This window comes from Tachyglossus aculeatus, chromosome 21, assembly GCF_015852505.1.
Source record: "Tachyglossus aculeatus isolate mTacAcu1 chromosome 21, mTacAcu1.pri, whole genome shotgun sequence".
NCBI lineage: Eukaryota > Metazoa > Chordata > Mammalia > Monotremata > Tachyglossidae > Tachyglossus > Tachyglossus aculeatus.
The window spans coordinates 22,001,771-22,023,953 of record NC_052086.1 but is presented as its reverse complement, the minus strand read 5'-3'; the positions used below and the strand labels follow the sequence as shown (position 1 = coordinate 22,023,953).

General features: G+C 42.0%; 1 protein-coding gene across 9 annotated transcripts in view; it reads right to left on the bottom strand.

The window, feature by feature from the left end:
• ATXN2 (ataxin 2) overlaps positions 1-22,183 on the bottom strand; it is a 97,604-nt gene that overhangs the window by 59,103 nt on the left and 16,318 nt on the right. For all 9 annotated transcript variants that reach the window (XM_038763078.1, XM_038763079.1, XM_038763072.1 and 6 more), the window contains exons 2-4: positions 6,210-6,246; positions 5,021-5,080; positions 2,155-2,226 (exon numbers count right to left, since the gene is read on the bottom strand). In XM_038763078.1, the coding sequence (XP_038619006.1) occupies positions 2,155-2,226; positions 5,021-5,080; positions 6,210-6,246 (169 nt within the window). The remainder of the gene's footprint in view (positions 1-2,154; positions 2,227-5,020; positions 5,081-6,209; positions 6,247-22,183) is intronic.

The window sequence follows — 22,183 nt, the reverse complement described above, 5'->3', positions numbered from 1 at the left end:
GCATTTTAATAATAATGACTGTGGTCTAAAACGCCACCTCCTCTTGAAGGCAGTTCCTGATAAATCTATCTTCCTTCCTTCTTGGGCACGCCATCACTTCAGTCACCTCAGCACTTACTTTGTTTTTTCGTTGTTAGCATTTTAATAATAATGACTGTGGTATTTGTTAAGCGTTTGCTATGTGTCAAACGCTGTACTAGACATCTAGACTGTGAGCCCATTATTGGGTAGGGATTGTCTCTATCTGTGGCCGAATTGTGATTAAGTGATTAAGTGATTCCAATCACTTAGTACAGTGCTCTGCACACAGTAAGCGCTCAATAAATACAAATGAATGAATGAATGAATGAAATGAATACTAAACGCTAGGGTAGATACATGATTGTCAGTTCCCACATGGGGGCACACAGTCTGAGGAAGACTAGGTAATGAATCCCCATTTAACAGATGAGGAAACTGAGGTGCAGAGAAGTTAAGTAACTTGCCCAAGATCACACAGCAGACAAGTGGCAGAGACGAGATTAGAACGTGGATACTCGACTCCCAAGTTCGGGCTCTTTCCACTAGACCACGGTGCTTCTCTATAGAAACCACGTGTTACTTATTATTTGTGTGAACTCTCATTCTCATACTATTGGGGAGAAAAGCAAATATAAGTTTTGATTTGCTGTCTTCTCGAAAGAGACTGAACAGCCTTATCTTGAGAACAGTTTCTGCCCAGTCCTAGTCCTGAGACCTAGGACTATTGCAACATTTCAGGACCCATAGATGCCCTACTTAGGAGATAAGGCAACACATTTGCAGTATTTATCAGCAGCCTGTGGAAACAATGGTACATGTATGAATCAACTAAATATGCAACCCAGGGAGGCACTGCTGCTCTTTCCTGATTTCTCCAGCCCATAAGAGGAGAAAAGGCCCATTTTGGGGGGGCAAGAAGAGGGGAAGCCTGGACCTGTCAAAGTCCAGTCCACTGGCCAGAGAAGCTTGAGGTCTACGGACCTCTTGACACCCAGGCATACAGCTATGAGCCTGAATTGACTCTTCCTTGAAAAACCCAAATCCAGTCAGAGGGCTAGGTGTGGCTTACGCTCTATTCTGAACCATTTACATCATATCAACAAATAAACCCATGTGAAGTAATAATAACTGTGATATTTGTGAACCGTTTATTATGAGCCCAACACTGCCCTAAGTGCTGGGGCCGATTCACAATAATCCTGTCAGACACAGTAAGATGATCTATTTGCTCCAGTCTACCTAGAAAAACCACTAATTATATAAATTAAAATACCCAAAGAGAAAAATGTTTATCATCAGCATCAGTATTTACTGAGTGCCTACTGAGGACAGAGCACTTATCGGGCGCTTCAGGGCATACAATAAAGGACATGGTCCCTGCCTTCAAGGAACGTATAATCTAACCAGTAGAGGATGGTCCTTAAACCGGTAAGTACAATGCTCTCTCCTAGTTATTACACTCATTTCTGCCACTGTGCATGCTTTCACTATGTTTTTGGCTAGGATGTAGTGAGGGAATTGGGGAATATTTGTCTGATGACACAAGCCTGTTTGGACACAGCTTATCGCCAAGTTGAAATAGTTTGTGCGCATATGCATAGCTTCAGAACAGATGAGTACCTCAGCAAGAGTTTTCTTTAAGGATTTGCAAGAACACAACCCCCACATTATAAAAGAACTAGGTGCACCTTATTAAGCCTCCTTAACACGAGAAAAACCTACAAATATGCCTAGTTCAGATTCCATTGTTCCACTGTTCAAAATAGGTCAGAATACAGGAATAAATGAGTTGTCAAAAGAACTTTTTTGATTTTGAAGCCTGGCCTTTGAAATAACTCAGCTAATAGAACCCCAAGTTAAAAAATATATACTGTTCTATCATGCTGACATAAGCAAAATGAAGTAAGCTAAATATATAGCAATAATCACTCGACTTCAAAAAGAAAATCAACATCAGAACTCAATTGGGGGGGAATTGGAGAATCAGGTTCATAAATGTGAATTGCTTATCAGTAACTACCACTGTTGGCTTCAAGAAACTCTGGATAGGGTAATGGCATATACTGAAATTGAACTAATCAGTAAACAATAAATTGAATTAAATGAACCAAACATAAAAATATGGAAAATTACCTTGGGACTGTAGGTTTTAAATACTCCTTCATATACACCTCCATTTTTGACTTGAACTTCACATTTTGATCCCTATAACCATAAAATACAGGAATCAAAGAAACAGTGTGTTAACCTGTCATGAATTCTGATTTCCCTTATCTAAATTTGTCTCCATCTTACATGGCTTCACTCTAATTCAGAGATTCAAGGCTACATAAAGAGATGTATTGAGTGGAATTGTCTACATGATTTTTTCACCTATTACCTTCATTTAATCAACTGCCTTCATAAATGAACAAATTATTTTTCAGGAGTGAAATGTCTGATCCGTTGTTGGGTAGTGACCGTCTCTATATGTTGCCAACTAGTACTTCCCGAGCGCTTAGTACAGTGCTCTGCACACAGTAAGCGCTCAATAAATACGACAATGAATGAATGAATAAAAGCACTATTACAAGCTTATTCAATGACAAAGACATCTAAAGGTCAGAATAACAAGTTAACTATAACAGATGAGTTTACAGATCTCAACTTGGTCTGCACTGTCATGTGCTTGCTTCCCTTTTCATTATGGCCAAATTTATATTTTCATTATAGTCCTAGTTTTCAGAATAAAGTAGCTTTTATTCACTAGAAAAGATGTCTAATAGTTGTTAATATTATATATGGCTTTCAAAGCTAAAATTTACTGTCTTTTGACCTTCTTGCCATTTGAATGCAAGATTTGTCATCAACTTGGTATCAAATTCAATCAGTCAGTGACATTTACTGAACATGTACTGTGTGCAGAACAAGTACTAAGTGCTTGGGAAACTACAACACAACAGAGTTGGTAGATGCACTCCCTGCCCACAAGAAGCTTACAGTCTACAAGGGAAGACAGACACAGAGAGGAAATAGTAGAGTAAAAGAATATTTAAATAAGTATTGTGGGGCTGAGGTAAGTATCAAAGGGCTTAAGGAATAGACAGTCAAATGCAGAGTCTATGCAGTGGACAGGGTGGAAAGGGGAAACAAAAGGTTTAGTCTGGGAAGGCCTCTTGGAGGAGGTATGATTTTAGGAGAGTTTTGAAAATCAGAAGAGTGGTGCTCTGGCAGTTATGAAGAGGAAGGGTGTTCCAGGCCTGAGAGAGAACATGGGCAAAGGGCAGGTGGTGGGATAAAAGAGATCGAGGCACAGACGGTATGTTGGTGTTAGAGGATTAGAGTGTACAGGCTGGGTTGTAGTTGGAGATCAGTGAGGTCAGGTAGGAGGGAGAGAGCTGATCGAGTGCCTTAAGTTGATGATAAGGAGTTTCGGTTTGATGCAGAAGTGCATGCGCAAGCATTGGAGGTTCCTAAGGACCGGGGGAGCTTTGGACTGAACTGCTTTTCAGAAAAATGATCCAGGCAGCAGCATGAAGTACGGACTGGAGTGGGGAGAGAGAAGATGTGGAGATGTCAGCGAGGAGGCCGATGCAGTAATCAAGGTAGAAGATGATAAGTGTCTGGATCAGTGTGGTAGTAATTTGGATGGAGAGGAAAAGGCGGATTCTAGAAATGTTGTAAAGGTAGAACCGACAGGATTTGGTGACACTGAATGTAAGGGTAGACCTGAGAACTAGGGGTTTAGGACAGTGCCAAGGTTACCGGCTGATGAGGCAGGAAGGACGGTGGTGCTATCTACAGTGAGAGGATAAGGTATGTCGGGAGAGGATAAGGTATGGGTGGGAAAATGAGGAGTTCTGTTTTGGACATGGTAAGTTTGTGGTCCTGATGGGACATCCAGGTTCTTTACGATAACTAAGTAAACTAATGCTCTCAGTATTAAAACACCATGAACAAAATTATTTCCACACAGCTCCAAATTTTGCTTTTAATTTAAACTGCAGGCAGATATATATATATATATATATATATATATATATATATGTGTGTATTATTGTGCTTCTACATCCCAAACCTCAATGCAATCCCTCAAACTGCATCCACACCGGCTCAACAACTCACTTCTGGACCCCTGAAATTATCTGGTTGACCCAGATAGAATTTTTGTTGTCAGGCAGAAAAATTCAAGACTAACACATATGGATTGGATTTAACCAATTTGGATTTTGAAAGGGTCCGTTCCCTCCTCTCTAATTTGCTTTATCTGAGCCATCCGTGTAGTTTTCACAGTGGACCAGCTGAATGTTCACCTGATGGTAAAGTGTTCCAAACAGAGCTGGTTTTAGGAACAAGTGGTTACTCAAGGCCACCAATTTGAAGAGAATGCCAGATTCCATTCCTTCCCCCAAGTGGCACGGCCTCTGAAAGGATCTTGCTACCTGTCTCCCCCACCTCAGAGGCATGGGTATTTGAAGGCCCCTTGGCAAGCTGGCATTTCTTGGACTTAGGTTGGGAAAGAGGAGGAGGATGGAAGAAGAGGTGTTTGAAAAGTAGAACTTACTGTTGCTCCAACAGTGTCCCTTAAATTGCCCTAACCCTGGTCTGGGCCCGGGACAGTAGTGAGCCTCTTAACCAAAGTCTCTTGGGCTCAACCTGTAAACAGGTAGCTGTAGAGCAGAACTACTGGAGCAGCAGACAGTCCTAATCTTTAAGCCTCAGCCCCATTCTCTATCTCTGCATTGGGACCGGTAAATGATGGCTTGCTTCTGGCCCCTAAACTTCTTGCACCATTCTAGTTCTGCACCACATCCAAGTCGGTTATATCATCATGAGTCCTTATCTAACATCGTTTCTTTTCCTAACGTAGATCCCAAAAGGATGACTCTCTGCATATTTATATATATATATACATACATATATACGCACACACACACACACACACACACACACACAAACATTATTCACAGCATTTTCCATATTACACAAAACAATTTGAGGAAATTTTCTGAAAACTTACGACAACAGATGTAAGTATATGAACCATTCTCATGTTTGCATAGATTCCATCAAAAGAAATCTGGAATATAAGAAAGTATTAACGTTACAATGTAAAATGAACAAGTGATTCCGTTTAATATTTAGCACTGAACTGGGCAATTAGGCATGGTACCGTACTGTGGTTTAGTGTTATTTTACACATTATAATGCTAAAAGGAGTCACTTCTAACTTTAAGCACGAAACTTTTGGGAATTTAAATTTTACATTTTGACACAACAAAACCAATACAGGCTTGTTAGAGAAGTTTGATTAAATCAATAATTCACGTAATTTGAAGAATCATGAGCATTCATATTTGCCGAAATTAAAATCAATTACATATACACAAATGAACTTCAAAAATGTCCCCTTTTAAGTGGCTTTTCTCCTTCCCAATGCTCATGTCCTGCACAAAACACAAAGCAGAATTCATTCACCTCTTCTGCCACCCCTCCAACTACTGGCCACCAAAGACAGGTCTAAAAAAAACCCTATCTTGCAATGAGAGTGTGCCCATGTCAGGACTAACAACATAATAATGCTGACATGGGTGAAGAATTTCATTGGTGGTATTTTTCCAATCATTTGAATTTAATTAGCTCAATAATTAGAGAAAGTACCACTAATTGGAACTGAAGTTTGTTCAAACAATTGAAAGTTCAGGTTACCAAATAAAACTGCATTTGCTGTGTGCTAAATTCTGTCACATTATCCAAATGTTTTTTGAATTATTCAAATTAGCTGCAGATCAGGAAACTGGTTGGTTCAAATATTCAGCTTTACCCTGGACTAAAGACCTTGAATATAAAGCCAGAAAACCATTTTTCAAGGAGAGGGAAGGAGAATCCACCATAAGTCTGCAACAGTTTGCTACAGTTCAAATCATTTCAATACACATTGCCACTATTGGTGCTGGCCTTTCTAAATCTGTGGGTTCTTTAAAGTAGCCTTTCTTTTCTACACAAACAGCTAGCATTATAGTTGACAAATATATTTAAGTAAAATACTGTAGGTGCTATTTTTACATATGTCGAGACAATAAAAGTCACTTTTAAATTTTTACAAATTTTAAAGATAAGGTGGCAAATAAGCAATTAAAACACATTTTCTAATCTAAAATTTCAATCCCAGTGAAATTTTTCAAATTAAAATAGCTGCGATTACTTACAGTAGTTTGAGGCAGTCCTTTGCCACTGCTGCGGCCTCTGAAAAGATTAAATATGCATGTTAATTTTAATAGGCTGTATAGGAAAACAAAATTGTTCAAATTAAAAATATATTAAAATCTTATAAAACTACTCTTTACTTGAGTTATAGGAAAACCAACACTTATTGAACATGGGTTTCAAGAATTATGTTTGAGCAAAGATTCTTTTCTTGCCCTTGCTATCTGGCTTCAGTTGCTTGATGGCATAAGACAGCTTCGGGGTGCGGGATGGATGGGGAGATCAGCAGAAGCAAGCATGGGGAAAGGAGGATGGCAGGAAGGAGGGAGAGAATAATCTAATTTGCCGTAATGAAAACCTCTACTTTAAATGCCATTTTATAATAATAATAATAATAATAATAATAATAATAATAATAATAATAATAGTGTTGGTATTTGTTAAGCGCTTACTATGTGCAAAGCACTGTTCTAAGCGCTGGGGAGGTTACAAGGTGATCAGGTTGTCCCACGGGGGGCTCACAATTTTAATCCCCATTTTACAGATGAGGTAACTGAGGCACAGAGAAATTAAGCGACTTGCCCAAAGTCACACAGCTGACAGTTGGCAGAGCTGGGATTTGAACCCATGACCTCTGACTCCAAAGCCCGTGCTCTTTCCACTGAGCCACACCTCCAATAGTCAAAAAAAACTAAAATCTTCAAACAGGATCTTTATTTTAACTAGAGTTTTTAAAGGCTGAACATTTAGTAATAATAATAATAATGGTATTTATTAAATGCTTCCTATGTGCCAAGCACTGTTCTAAGCACTGGGGGAGTACAAGGTAATCAGGTTGTCCCATGTGGGGCTCACACTTTTAATCCCCATTTTACAGATGAGGTAACTGAGGCGCAGAGAAGTAAAGTGACTTAACCAAAGTCATCCAGTTGGCAAGTGGCAGAGCCGAGATTAGAACCCATTACCTCTGACTCCCAAACCCATTTCCATTGAGCCACTTGGGGTCCTCTACACTTCTCTCGGCAACTAAGACTGGCTACTGATTTTAAACTCAAAGTCCTGCTCCCCTTTCAACAAAATCATGTTCTCTGCATTTTAAAATATATTTTGTCCCGCACCCTTCCAATAACAATTCTGTCTGCTGGAAACAAAAATGTCTAGCCACTTCATGTAATTAAAGCGCACTGGTCTAGGCATCAAGTAAAATTGGACAGACATTCCCAACTTACTCTGTAACTAGACAATTCTCTGAATCTTTTGTAACTGTTTGCCAACCTAAAAAATGAGGGTTTTCTTACAGAGAGACCTTAGGGATCTTAAGGATAAGTGAAATTATTTTAAGATTCTACAGAAATTTAAGGCAGTGCTTGAGAGGTTTACCCCAGTAAAAGTTTCATATTCTTTCTATGAGGGAGTAAGGAAAAAAAGGAAACAAACAGGGAAAAAGGAGGGTGAACAGCTTTCTTATTATCACTAATAATAACCACAATATGTTAAGCACTTTGTGCAGAGGATTGTATTAAGCACTTGGGAGAGTACAATATAACGAAGTAGGTAGACATGTCCCCTGCCCAAAAGGAGATTACAGTCTAGAGAGTGGGAGAAAGATGCAATCGTTTCATTATTATTATTATTTTTGTATTTGTAAAGCACTTACTTTGTGCCAAGCACTGTTCAAAGCACTGGGGTAGATACAAGTTCATTCACTCATTCAATCGTATTTATTGAGCGCTTACTGTGTGCAGAGCAATGTACTAAGCACTTGGGAAGTCCAAGCTGGCAACATATAGATACGGTCCCTACCCAACAGCGGGTTCACAGTCTAGAAGGGGGAGACAGACAACAAAACAAATTAACAAAATAAAATAAATAGAATATGTACAAGTAAAATAAATAGACTAATAAATATGTATAACGATATATACATATATACAGGTGCTGTGGGGAGGGGAAGGAGGTAAGGCAGGTGAGATACGGAGGGGGAGGAGGGGGAGAGGAAGAAGGGGGCTCAGTGTGGGAAGGCCTCCTGGAGGAGGTGAGCTCTCAGTAGGGCTTTGAAGAGAGGAAGAGAGCTAGCTTGGCAGATGTGTGGAGGAAGAGCATTCCAGGCCAGGGGGAGGATGTGGGCCGGGGGTCGACGGTGGGACAGGTGAGAACGAAGCACAGTGAGGGACAGTCACAGTCATCAAGTTGGATACAGTCCCTATCCCAAATCACCATCATCAATTGAATTTAGTGAGCACTGTGGGCAGAGCACTGTGCCCTCCCTCCACACACTTGGGAGGGTACAATACAACAGCATCATTATTAGTATTTTAAAGAGAAGTGATTTTGGGAAATTCCTGTTCCAAGGATTCCAAATAGGGCTCACAGTCTAATTAGGAGAGAGTAGGATTTAAACTTCATTTGAAAGTTGAGGAAACTGAAGCACTGAGAAGTTAAGTGACTTATCCAAGGTCACACAGCAAGCAATTGGCAGAGCTGGGATTAGAACCCAGGTCCTCCAACTCCCAAGCCTGTTCTCTTTCCACTAGACCATACTGCTTACAGATAAAAATAATAATGGTATTTGTTAAGCTCTTACTATGTGCCAAGCACTGTTCTAAGCGCTGGGGTAGATACAAGGCAAAACAGGTTGGCCCACGTGAGGCTCACACTCTTAATCCCCATTTTACAGATGAGGTAACTGAGGCACACAGAAGTTAGGTGGCTTGCCCAGGGTCACACAACCGACAAGTGGCGGAGCTGGGATTAGAACCAACATCCCACATATATGTATAGTGCTATGGAGCTGAGGATAGGGTGAATGAAGAGTGCAAATTCAAGTGCAATGCAGAAGAGAATGGGAGATGAGGAAATTGAGGGTCTGTTTGTGGAAGGCCCCTTAGATAAGATGTGTTTTTAATCAGGCTTTGAAGGTGGGGAGAGTGATAATTTGTCAAATCTGAAGGGGGAGGATGTTCCAGGCATAACTAATTGGAGCCGAAAACAAAGAGGGCAGTGATTTGGTAAGAATCTGGTGAGGTGGGCTCAGAGCATGTGAAAACACAGTCTCGAAGTCTGAAATCAGTGCAGTAGATTTCCTACTCTTGGTGAAATGTACCGCAGTACTAACTGATCAGAGAAAAGACCATGTCCTATAATGTAGGGAGAAGCAATGTAATCTAGTGCAAAGGAAAGGAGAAAACGGGCAGATTTACTGAAGACTCCGGGAGAGATAAGAACTTGAGAAAGCAAGGGGGTTTTCACCCACCCAGAATTGGTAATTAGGTTGGGCCCCACAGTTGCCTGCCCCGTCACTGTCAATATGAGGCTAGAGGTGAGATCAGCTCGCTCTGGCTCAGTGGATACCAGACATTCCAGGGTCAATCATGTGCAGAGCCCTGAACTATGCATTTGGGAGTTGGCAGACACATTCCCTGCCCACATCGATCTTACAGTCTAGAGGACTCAGATGGCAAACAGACCCCCTACCAACCCCAACTGGTTTCTCCATGAGGGTTTACGGATCCATCTCCTCAAGTCCGTGTGTCCTCTCTGATCTCCTGTCTCTCCCCACTTCAGTCTATACTTCACACGGCTGCCCGGATCATCTTTGTGCAGAAACGCTCTGGGCATGTTACTCCCCTCCTCAAAAATCTCCAGTGGCTGCCTGTCAACCTACACATCAAGCAAAAACTCCTCACTCTCGGCTTCAAGGTTCTCCATCACCTCGCTCTCTCCTGCCTCACCTCCCTTCTCTCCTTCTCCAGCCCAGCCCACACCCTCCACTCCTCTGTTGCTAACCTCCTCACTGTACTTAGTTCTCGCCCGTCCCGCCGTCAACGCCTGGCCCACGTCCTCCCCTTGGCCTGGAATGCCCTCCCTCCGCACATCCGCCAAGCTAGCTCTCTTCCTCCCTTCAAAGCCCTACTGAGAGCTCACCTCCTCCAAGAGGCCTTCCCAGACTGAGCCCCCTTTTTCCTCTCCTCCTCCCCATCCCCCCGCTCTACCTCCTTCCTCTCCCCACAGCACCTGTATACATGTTTGTACAGACTTAGTACTCTATTTATTTTACTTGTACATATTTACTATTCTATTTATTTTGTTAATGATGTACATTTAGCTTTAATTCTATTTGTTCTGATGACTTGACACCTGTCCAAATGTTTTATTGTCTGTCTCCCCCTTCTAGACTGTGAACCTGTTGTTGGGTAGGGACCGTCTCTATATGTTGCCAACTTGTACTTCCCAAGCACTTAGTACAGTGCTCTGCAAAAAGTAAACACTCCATACATACGATTGAATGAATGAATGGATCCACCTCCCTGGCGCGCGTGCCTCTGTTTGTCCCCCTCCCAGGTCCTGCCCATGGGGGAGCCCCATCCCAAGTTCAGCCCCACGCTCAAAATGAAAAGTTGTCAAGCGCTTAGTACAGTGCTCCGCACACAGTAAGCGCTCAATAAATACGACTGAATGAATGAATGAATGAATGGCATCCCTGCATCTTCCTGAACACAGGTTAGGTGAAAATCCAGAGATGCTTTTGAATGAGGTAAAACTGGTCTAAAGTCACTTAACACTATATTGCTTCCATTATCAGATCCTAGTTAAATTATCTTTCACACACAAACCCCTACTATTAGCATGGCATAAGCACGAAATAAGAATGAAACTGCGAGTCAAGACATCTGGGTTCAAGTCCCAGCTTGGCCAATGGTCTGCTGTGTGACCCTGGGCAGGTGACAACTTCTCTGGGCTTCAGTTTCCTTACCTGTAAAATAGGTATGATAGACTTTGAGCCTGGTGTGGGACACGAACTGAGTCCAATCTCATAACCATGCATCTACCCCAATATTTGGAATACAATAAACACTTAATAAATGCTCTAATTATTATTCATCGACAGTTTGGTATTATACTAAAGCTCAAACAAAAAAACAATGCTTCATTAATAGCACATCATACTCTCACTTCATAAAACATAAACTCTTCCCTTAGACAAGGAAATACTCCAAAGTTTGAAAATTACCCTCGATCATTTTAACAAAAGTACATAACTTCGATTCTACGGGAGAAAGAATAAACTCTGTCCAAACACTTGGATACTGTGTAATAGATGAATGTTCTTTATTTTCAGTTACATTGTAAGCAACCCTAATTACATTCAGAAAGCAGCCAGCATTTGGTTGTCAGAAAATAATTTGAGGACTCCGTGGTCACATAAATTATAAACCAGTATTGTTCACTGGGCAAAGGAAAGGCCCAGGATTCAGAGCACCTCCCTTACAGGTTCATCTGCAACTTGTCAAAGTTCTCTCACTCAGAAAAGTGAGTAGGTATTAAATAACTGAATTTATTCCATAGTAGTTATTTACTGAGTGCCTACTGTGTGCAGGGTACTGAACTAGGCATTAGAAAATACAACAAAAGTAATGAAGTGCATTTAATGGCTGCTTACTGTGTGCAGAGCACTGTACTTTGGAGAACACTTTTCAGTAAGTGCTGGGGCAGACAAAAGATAAATCAGTTCGGACATAGCACTTGTACCACACAGGGCTCAGAGTCTACTTCATACGGAGGAGAATTTAATCCCCATTTTACAGAGGAGGAAACTGAGGCACAGAGAAGTTAAGTGACTTAACTCTACTCTATTTATTTATTTATTTTACTTGTACATATCTATCCTATTTATTTTATTTTGTTGGTATGTTTGGTTTTGTTCTCTGTCTCCCCCTCTTAGACTGTGAGCCCACTGTTGGGTAGGGACTGTCTCTGTGTGTTGCCAATTTGTACTTCCCAAGCGCTTAGTACAGTGCTCTGCACATAGTAAGCGCTCAATAAATACGATTGATGATGATGATGACTTACCTAAAGTCACACAACAGACATGGGGCAGATCAGGATTAGAATCCAGGTCCTCTGACTCCCAGTACCAGCCTCTTAATTCTCATTCAAAAATCTTAGGCGATACCTCTCTCTATATAGGCAATATACAACACAGTATCTATTGAAGACTAGTTGAAAGCCCACATCCTCTGGCTGTTGTGAGGGATGACTACAAAGCCCTCTGTAAATATAAGGAACTCAAGAAATATTCCTCAGTAATATATTTTAAAATGAGCCTATACAGGATAGAAAGTTATACTCATGAAAATAGCAATCAAATAAGATCTACATGCTGAATTGTCAGCTTTGTTTTAGGAAGCCCCCCAAAATGTCCTCTTTCAATACCCTAGTACATTACTGCAGGACATTACTGACCCTCACTAAGCCACTCTATCGTTCTCACAGATAACATCCAAAATGGATGGGGACTCAGTTTATCTATTGTTGTTGAAGTCTCAAATATTTTGTTCGGTCACCACACACACACACACACGACAATCATTCTCCCCACCAGTGTCTCACCATGGATGGATGGTGAGAGAGTTGGGATGACTCAATGCAAACCATCACAACTACTGTGTAAACAACTCAAGCACATGTCCTGCTGGCAGTAGGACAAACCCTTCCCCTCCTTTTTTATGGTACTTGTTAAGCATATAATAAGTGCCAGGAACTGTCCTGCGCACTGGAGTATATACAGGAAAATCAGGTTGTACACAGTCTCTGCCCCACTTGAGGCTCACAGACTAAGTCAGAGGGGGGAGGATTTAATTCCCATTTTACAGATTAGGTAATTGAGGCACAGAGAAGGTAAGTGACTTGTCCAAGCTCACAAGGCAGACAAGTGGCAGAGCCAAGATTAGAACCCAGGTTCGAACTCCTTCCACTACGCCACGCTGCTTCCCAAGTCTTATCTAGTGGTGACTGAGCAATGTTCACCCTGAGTCACACGGGGTAAGAAAAGGTACAGTCCTGAATTTTCATGGTCACGGTTTTAAAGTAATTTTCACTGTGGCGCTGAAGCCCACAGATATAATCTCACATTCAGCAGCCTTATCTCCTAACCCAAAGGCAACTAACTACTTTGAAATATTCCTATTAATCGTGAAGACAAATCAGGTTCTGATCATGGAAAGGACATCTTTGCTTTACTGCATATTAACTTTTATTAAAATGTGAGAACTCTAAAAAGTATCTTTATTTTTTTCCAAAGAGGACATCTTAAAAACTACAGCATTTATTAAGCCCCATATACTATGCACTGGGGTGGATGTAAAGTTATGAGTCTGAACAAGGTCCCTGTCTGTCCCACAGAGAGCTTACATTCTTATGTCCATTTTACAGAAGAGAAAATGGAGACCCAGAGGCACCCAAGGCTGCACAATGGGCCAGTGGCCAGCATGGGTTTAGAACACAGGTTCCTCACTCCTGCCACCAGGCCAAGATACCTCTCCAAAAGTGGAGGATTTATAAAGATCTATATATTCAAGTCTTTTCTACTACTGCTGCATAAAGCTTACACTTTCAAGTCAGTACATTTTAACTGTTTTATTCCTAGTATCTTCATTACACACCATCACTTCATTGCAAATCCAATGTTGGTGAAGTAGGGCTGGGAAAAGCAAGCTTTACATTTCTTGGACAATTGGAATCATACCAAAAAGAATTACTTGCAAAATCAATCAGTGGTATTTACTGAGCACTTACCGTGCACATGTCATTGTAATAAGTGCTTGGCAGAGCACAATACAGTGAAATGGTAGACACATTACCTGCCTACAATAATAATAATAATAATGATGATGGTATTTGTTAAGTACTTACTGTGTACCAAGCCTGTTCTAAGCGCTTTCAGTCTAGAAGGGGAGACAGATATTACTATAATGGGGAAGCAGCATGGTGTAGTGGGTAGAACACAGACCTGGGATAGACTGTGAGCCTCAGATGAAACAAGGACTGTGTCCAACCCAAATTGTGCTGAGCACAGGGCATGGCACATTGTAAGTGCTTAATAAATACCACAATTAGTATTATTATATAAACAAATAATTGACAGATGAGTACCTAAGTGTTGTGGGGCTGAGGGTGGGGTGAACACCAAGTGCTCAAAGGGTACAAAACCAAGTCCATGGATGATGTAGAAGGGAGAGGGAGTCAGAAAAAAGAGGGCTTAATCAGGGAAGGCCTCTTGGTGGAGATATGACCTTAATAAAGCTTTGAAGATGGGAAGAGTGGTGGTCCGGCATATATGGAGTGGGAAGGAGTCCCAGGCTGGGGGGGCAGGGAGGTTGGGGGAAAGGGGTTGATGGTGAGATAGACTAGATCAAGATACAGTGAGGAGACTGGCATTAGAGGAGCAAAGTGTGTGGGGGTTCATTCATTCATTCAATCGTATTTATTGAGCGCTTACTGTGTGCAGAGCACTGTACTGAGTGCTTGGGAAGTACAAGTCAGCAACATATAGAGACGGTCCCTACTCAACAACGGGCTCACAGTCTAGAAGGGGGAGACAGACAACAAAAAAACAAAACGTGTAGACGGGTGTCAAAATTGTCAGAACAAATAGAATTAAAGCTATATGCACATCATTAACAAAATAAATAGTAAATATGTACAAGTAATAGAGTAATAAATCTGTACAAATATATATCTACAGGTGCTGTGTGGGTTGCACTGTAGTAGATCAGTGAGGCAAAGTAGGGAATGGGGGGCAAGATTTAAGTACTTTGAAGCTGATGGTAAGGAGTTCCTGTGATGGGGAAGTAGATGGGCAACCACCGGAGGTTCTTGACGAGTGGGGAGATGTGGACTGAATGATTTTTAAGAAAAATGATCCAGGCAGCAGAGTGAAGTATAGACTGGAGTGGGGACAGACAGGAGGCAGGGAGGTCAGCAAGGAGGCAGATGCAGTAGTCAAGGTAGGATATGATGAGTGCTTGGATCAGAGTAGCAGTTTGAATGGAGAGAAAAGGGTGGGTTTAGAGATATTAATAATAATAATTATGGTATTTGTTAAGCACTTAACTATGTGCCAGGCACTGTACAAAGACATGATTGATAGCTCTCTTCAAGTTCAAAAATTTATTTTGGGTAAATGAAAATCAACTGACGTACCATCTCCCCAGAATATTAGTTCAATCTCTCAAGTCAAGAGGCTAATAATTCTAACTGAACCACTTCTTAAAACTTAACCAGCTAAGAAATGTAATAATGAAGGATAAATATACAGTTAGCATAACTGATATCCAAAAGCAAGTGATAGCATTAGTAATGCTCTTCCAAATTTCAAAAAAAGATCATTCACCAGTACTTTCAATCTTGTCCCATATAATAAATGTACCCAATTCTGATGAATATGCTAAATTTTTAAGCTATACTAATTTCTTCTTTCAGCTTCTTGAAAACATACTCCAGAACAGTACCCTGGAAATTAATAACTGAGACATAAACTATTACTATCAATATTAATGACAATCTTCTTTTTATATCCTTTCCCTGCAATGCACTGACCCAATGCCATAAAATGCTAATGAGGTACACCCATCCACGCAAGCAAAATTTGAATCCATATTCCTTTAAGTAACTTGTCATTTTACACCAACTGCCTAATATAGAAGGCTCCAGTTTGCTTTCCAGTAAGACAAACTATTTCAAGATCTAGATTCAAAATAATTTTACATGTCCTTATTAAAACCTTCCTTTTTCTCATCTCCAAAAATCAGGTGGTTTTGGATCAACAAAGCACTTAGGTTAAGCAATTAAGGGATAGTTCTAGGTGCTAAAAGTTGGCATTATGAAATACTGCATATAAAATTTGCTTGAGGTTATTAACAAAGCAATAAAAAACAATACATTTCTGGAATTTGATAACTTTCCTTGAAAGGGGGAAAAAAAAGTTCACTCTAGTCTGCAAAGTCAAAATCTCAAGTTTTGGATCCAGCTAAACACACTCTTCATATGCAGCTACATTACAAAAAATAAATTCTATCAGCCAGGATCCCATAACATTTTGCTTACCCCAGTGAATAACTCCTTCCACCAAGGAGCTCCATTTGCATGCACTGATTATTTCAGTGCCACATAAAATATTTAAAAACTCTGAAAACACTAATGTCAATTTACTAGCTATTCAAAGAGCTTCAAGTCTTACACCTTCTTGCGGGCTTTTTTTCCATTTGTGTTCAAAATTACAACACCTCTAATGGGTAGTTACCAGGCAGGTACTCTTGGTGTGGAGACAAGACCACATTCCCAAGCACCATCTATCTCACCAGGCCTAACAAAACCCCAGAAGTGTGGTCAGAAGAACACAAAATCTCTAGCCCGCTAAAACACAAGAGAAACCTGAACTGTTATTCCCCCCCTTTCTCCAAGAAAAACCCCATAAATAGCTAAGGATTTTCTATATCACACACCTGATGATTGTCAATGAATTTTGCTAAATGAGCAAGCATCCACCTGATGCCCTGACTTAGTGGAGAATTACATTAAGATGTCTTTAGGGAGGGTGGAAGATAAAGAACATTGCACCATTATAACATAAAGGTCTACAGAACAGTAGCAATGTCCAATCTGCAGTAAGGCTGCAAGATGATAAGCAGGATGGCCTTGTGGATACAGCATGAGTCTAGAAGTCAGGAGGACCTCAGTTCTAATCCTGGCTCCTCCGTTAGGCATCTGCTGTGTGACCCTGGACAAGCTGTTTCACTTCTCTGTGACTCAGTCACCTCATCTGTAAAATGTGGATTAAGAGTGTGAGCCCCACGTAGGACTGGGACGGTGTCCACCATGATTAGTTTGTATCTACCCCAGTGGTTAGCACAGTATCTGGAAGATGGTAAGTGCTTAATAAATACCATAAAAAAAAACCAAACCACTCATTCATTCAATTGTATTTACTGAGCGCTTACTGTGTGCAGAACACTGTACTAAGCGCTTGGGAAGTACAAGTTGGCAACATATAGAGACGGTCCCTACCCAACAGCGGACTCACAGTCTAGAAGGGATCACTGTCATCAATTCCTTCAGCAGTTTCATCAGTATCATCTATAAACTTTGCATAATCTCAGGGGCATGCAGAATTATCACAATTATCAGCAAGGAATCCAGGAATCAGCCATGGTGCAATGATTACTCCAACACCGCTCCACCAAGCAAGACAGGTGAGGAAAATGAATGACAGCAAGACAGTCAAGCATGATAAACTGAAGTAAAGCTGAATCACAAGGGGAGTGGTCAAAAGGATCTATTTAAAGACACCCCAAAGCACACTCTCAAATCAAAAGGTTTGGATGTGGATAAACCAGGTAACATCAGCTGGCCGACAACTATGGTAATTAGTCATCCCCCGGGCCTGGAATGCCCTCCCTCTGCCCATCCGCCAAGCTAGCTCTCTTCCTCCCTTCAAGGCCCTATTGAGAGCTCACCTCCTCCAGGAGGCCTTCCCAGACTGAGCCCCTTCCTTCCTCTCCCCCTCGTCCCCCTCTCCATCCTCCCCTTCTTACCTCCTTCCCTTCCCCACAGCACCTGTATATATGTATATATGTTTGTACATATTTATTACTCTATTCATTTATTTATTTATTTTACTTGTACATATCTATTCTATTTATTTTATTTTGTTAGTATGTTTGGTTTTGTTCTGTCTTCCCCTTATAGACTGTGAGCTCACTGTTGGGTAGGGACTGTCTCTATATGTTGCCAATTTGTACTTCCCAAGTGCTTAGTACAGTGCTCTGCACATAGTAAGCGCTCAATAAATACGATTGATGATGATGATGATTAGTCAGCAAGCATGGTGGAGCTCTTCTTGAGCACGGAATTCAGAGATGAGTACTTCCAACATCTGCTGCGCACCTACCGTGTACGGGGCTCTACTGTGTTCAAGGAAATCAAACAATCAATTGATCATATTTACTGAGTGCTTACTGTGTGCAGGGCACTCTACTAAGCACTTGGGAAAGTACAATACGACACATTCCCCGTCCACAACGAGTTTACATTCTAGAGGGACAGTGCCAAGGGAAAGGGACAAAAATGGTAATGCAGAGTTGGCCCCTGGAACATAAGGGCTTACAGTTTAACAGCAGTGATAGTGGACAGCCTCGCCAGCTCCTGCTCAATTTGGGGGCCAAGGGTGGCAACGGGGAGGGACTGGAAGAGATGACAAGGTAAAAGGCTCAGCGGCTGTCATCTCCTGCAAACCTGGAAGGTGGGGCCTGTCGGATGTCGGACTGGCTAACTGGAGAGGCGAAAAACCAGAAAGTTGTTCCTTCAGCTGTGGTGGCCTGCAGCTCAATCCATTTACTGTTGGCTTTATATGCTGAAATTACTTCACCCTCTTTCCTTGTGTATCAAGAGGGTCAGCCCTCTACCCCTCCCTTTTTCTTAAGACTATAAAACAGCCACTGGGCCAGGGGACATGTCTAAATTACCACCCTTGTCTTCTTGCCCAAAGCTCAGTATATATAGAGTTGTTCTTTGAACTTGAAGACAATTCCACTGGTAGTGAAATTCACTTATGGGTGTACGAGTGGCTGAAAGGACCCTGTGGGATCCACAGTCCGATCCTCATCGTGCATATCGCATTCATTCAAGTACGATTGAATGAATATATGAAGGCAGTCTTTTGTTAAGCTTTCATCTTTGTTTGCGCACCTGGCACCGTTTTCATGCTTGTTCCCTCATCAAACAACCCTTCCAAAGCTTCAGCTCAAAAAAAAGAGCTGCTCGTTTTTAATTGCAGCAATCCATCAATGGTATTTATTGAGCACTTATTACGTGCAGAGTCAGGACTAATACGCTTTTGGGAGAGTTGATAGACACATTCCCTGCCCACAAGGAGCTTACAGTCTATGGGGGAAACAAACATTAAATTATGGACATGTACATTATTAATAATTGGATTTACTGAGCACTTACCGTGGGCAGAGCACTGTACTAATTCCTTGGGCGACTGCAATATAACAGACTTGGTAGACAAAATTCCCTTCCCACAGCAAGCTTCCAGTCCTACAAATACTATAACTTTAGTATTTGTTAAATGCCTACTGTGTCAAGAACTGTTCTAAACACTGGGGAAGATATGAGAAAATCAGGTCAGACACAGTCCCTCTTCCACACAGGGCTCACATCTATAAATATGAGGGAGAACGGGTACTGAATCCCCATTTTACAGATGAGGTAATTGAGGCACAGAGAAGTTAAATGACTTGAACAAGGTCACAGAGCAGGCACGAAGTGGAGCCGGGATCAGGCTCGTGCTCGGTCATTCATTCATTCAATCATATTTATTGAGCACTTACTGTATGCACAGCACAGTACTAAGCGCTTGGGAAGTACAAGTCGGCAACATATAGAGATGGTCCCTACCCAACAACGGGCTCACAGCCAGGCCACTCTGCTCCTACAGTTCCAAAAGTGCAGTGGGACGAATATCAAGCGCTTAAGGAATGCAGATCCCAGTGCACAGATGATGTAGAAAGGATAAGGAAATGAGGGCTTAGTTGGGGAAGCCCACTTGGAGGAGGTGTGATTTTAATAAATCTTTGAAGGAGGGAAGAGTTGTGGTCTGTCAAGTATGAAAGGGAAGGGGGTTCCCGGCCAGAGTGAAGACACGTGCAAGGAGATAGACGAAGTCAAGGTAGAATGAGTATGTTGGCATCAAAGGAGCAGTTTGTAGTAGGATATCGGGGAGGTACGGTGTGTGTGGGGAGGTAGGGGGGCTTGAGATGATTGAGTGCTTTAAAATGAATGATAGGAATTTGGTTTTGATGTGGACGGGCAACCACTGGAGGTTCTCGAGGAGTGTGGAGATGTGGACTGAATGGTTTCCTAAGAGACTGATCTGGGCAGCAGAATGAAGGAAGAACTGGAGTGAAGACAGACAAGAGGCGGGGAGGTCAGGAAAGAGGTTAACGCAGTAGTCAAGGCAGCTGATGGTAAACACTTGGATCCACATAGTAGGCGTTTGAATGGAGAGGAAAGGACGGATTTTGGTGATGTTGTGAAGGTAGAATCAACGGGATTTGGTGACAGATTGAATATGTGGGTTGAGTGACAGATGAATCATGGAAAATGCCAAGTTATAGGCTTGTGAGGTGGGGGGATACTGGTGTTGTCTACAATGATGGGAAAGACACAGGAGGACAGGATTTGGGTAGGAAGAAAAGAAGTTCCATTTTGCACATGTGAAGTTCAAGGTGTCAGCAGGACATCCAAACAGAGGTGCCCTGAAGGTAGGAGGAAATGTGTGACAGCAGAGAAGGAGAGGTGCCAGGGCTGGAGAGGTAGATTTGGGAATTATCTAGGGGTAGAGAAGGCAGGCGATGCCATGGGAGCAAATGAGTTTTGCCAGGGAGTGGGTATAAATGGAAAACAGAAAGGGACCCCAAACTGAGCTTTGAAGGACTCCCATTGTTTGTAGGTGGAAGGTGGAGGAGGAGCTTGAAAAGAAGACTGAGAAGGAGTGGTGAGATAGACAAAAGAGGCAGGAGAGGACCGGGTCAGTGAAATCAACCTTATATCAGTCAATTGTATTTACTGAGTGCTTACTCTGTGCAGAGTACTGTACTAAGCATTTGGGAGAGTACAATATAACAGAGTCAGTAGACATGTGCCCTGCCCACAACGAGCTTACAGTCTAGATGGGGAGATAGACGTTAATATAAACGGATAATGTTTCAAGTAGACAGGGACTGCCCACAGAATCGAAGGCAGCTGAGAGGCCGAGAAGGATTACGATGGAGTATAGGCCGTTGGATTTGGCAAGAAGGAGGTCATTCCTGACCTCAGAGAGGGCAGTTTCCTTGGAGTGAGGGGGCAGAGGCCAGATTGGAGGGGTCAAGGAGAGAACTGTAGGGGAGGAAGTGGGATGGATCTAGTTTCAGCTGAGTTACAGTAGCATCTGAGGCTCTGTTTCAACTCATTCTGAAAGCATTTCCTATCTCCCCTTCTTTCATTTTCCTAATTTCAGTCCCCCAGTCAGCAGCTGTTTGGGCATCCTACAGTCATCTACTTTTTTCACATGTCCTACTCAGCACAGCCATATTGCAATGTAAATCAAGTCAATGCTAGGAGGCTTTATTGTGTAAGATGTTGTCTTGCCATTTGACATGAAATATAGTCCATTACTGACACTGACGGAGGCCCAGATCTAGCAGTCGTAGAGAAGGTCGGAGAGTACTAACAATCTGTAGTCCTTTAGTTCAGTCTGGAGTTTAATACCAAATCCCCGCCACATGCTATCTGACCATCTCTCTAAGGATATATAGATGTGCTGCCCTTTTTGGACAGACTTTCCTACTTCCTTGGACTATGTTTGGACAGGGTTGCATCACTAGTCAGGGTGCTAAGGAACGGAATTCTATGACAGCCTTTAACTCTGTGTTGCCAATATCCACTTCTGGTTGGGAATACAGAATCCCTAGTGTAGGCTGTTCCATCACCCCTTCCTTCAGATTTACCGCCCAGCTGGTTCAGTGAAACGGTTTTCAATCATTTGCATGGCTTTGACTGTAATGTCCGTAGGCCTCAGCTCTGCCATTTGGCTAGTCAGTCCTTTGAGGAGGAATGTATTGCTACAGCCGAGGAGGAATGCACTAAGCAAAAGGCAATTTCAAGCGCTGCGGAACAATCAGTGCTGACCTTCTCTGTGTACGGTTTGCGGTTGGCTGTGTGCCGCGTGCCTCAGCCTCCTAGCACCCTCCAAAACACCCTGGAAGTAACAGACCTGAGGCTCCTCCGTCATTTTCAACAGAAGACTCCATCATGCTTCCAGGGTCCAGTCATCTGCCAAATGAACTTCTTGAATGACAGTGTCTAAGACTTTGCCAGTGCTTAGTAAAGTGCTCTGCACAAAACAGACGCTCAATAAATACTACTCAGTGAATGAGTGGGAGGGGTGACAGATTCACAGGGAAAGAATAACCTAACAGAGTAAAAATGAATGAATAATATTGATAATCGATTGATCAGTGGTATTTATTTAGTGCTTGTGAAAGTACAATACAGTAGGCACCAGTGGAAAAAGCACAGGTCGCCTGGAGTAAGAGGACCTGGGTTCTAATCTCAGTTCTGCCACTTGCCTGCTGGGTGACCCTGGGCCAGT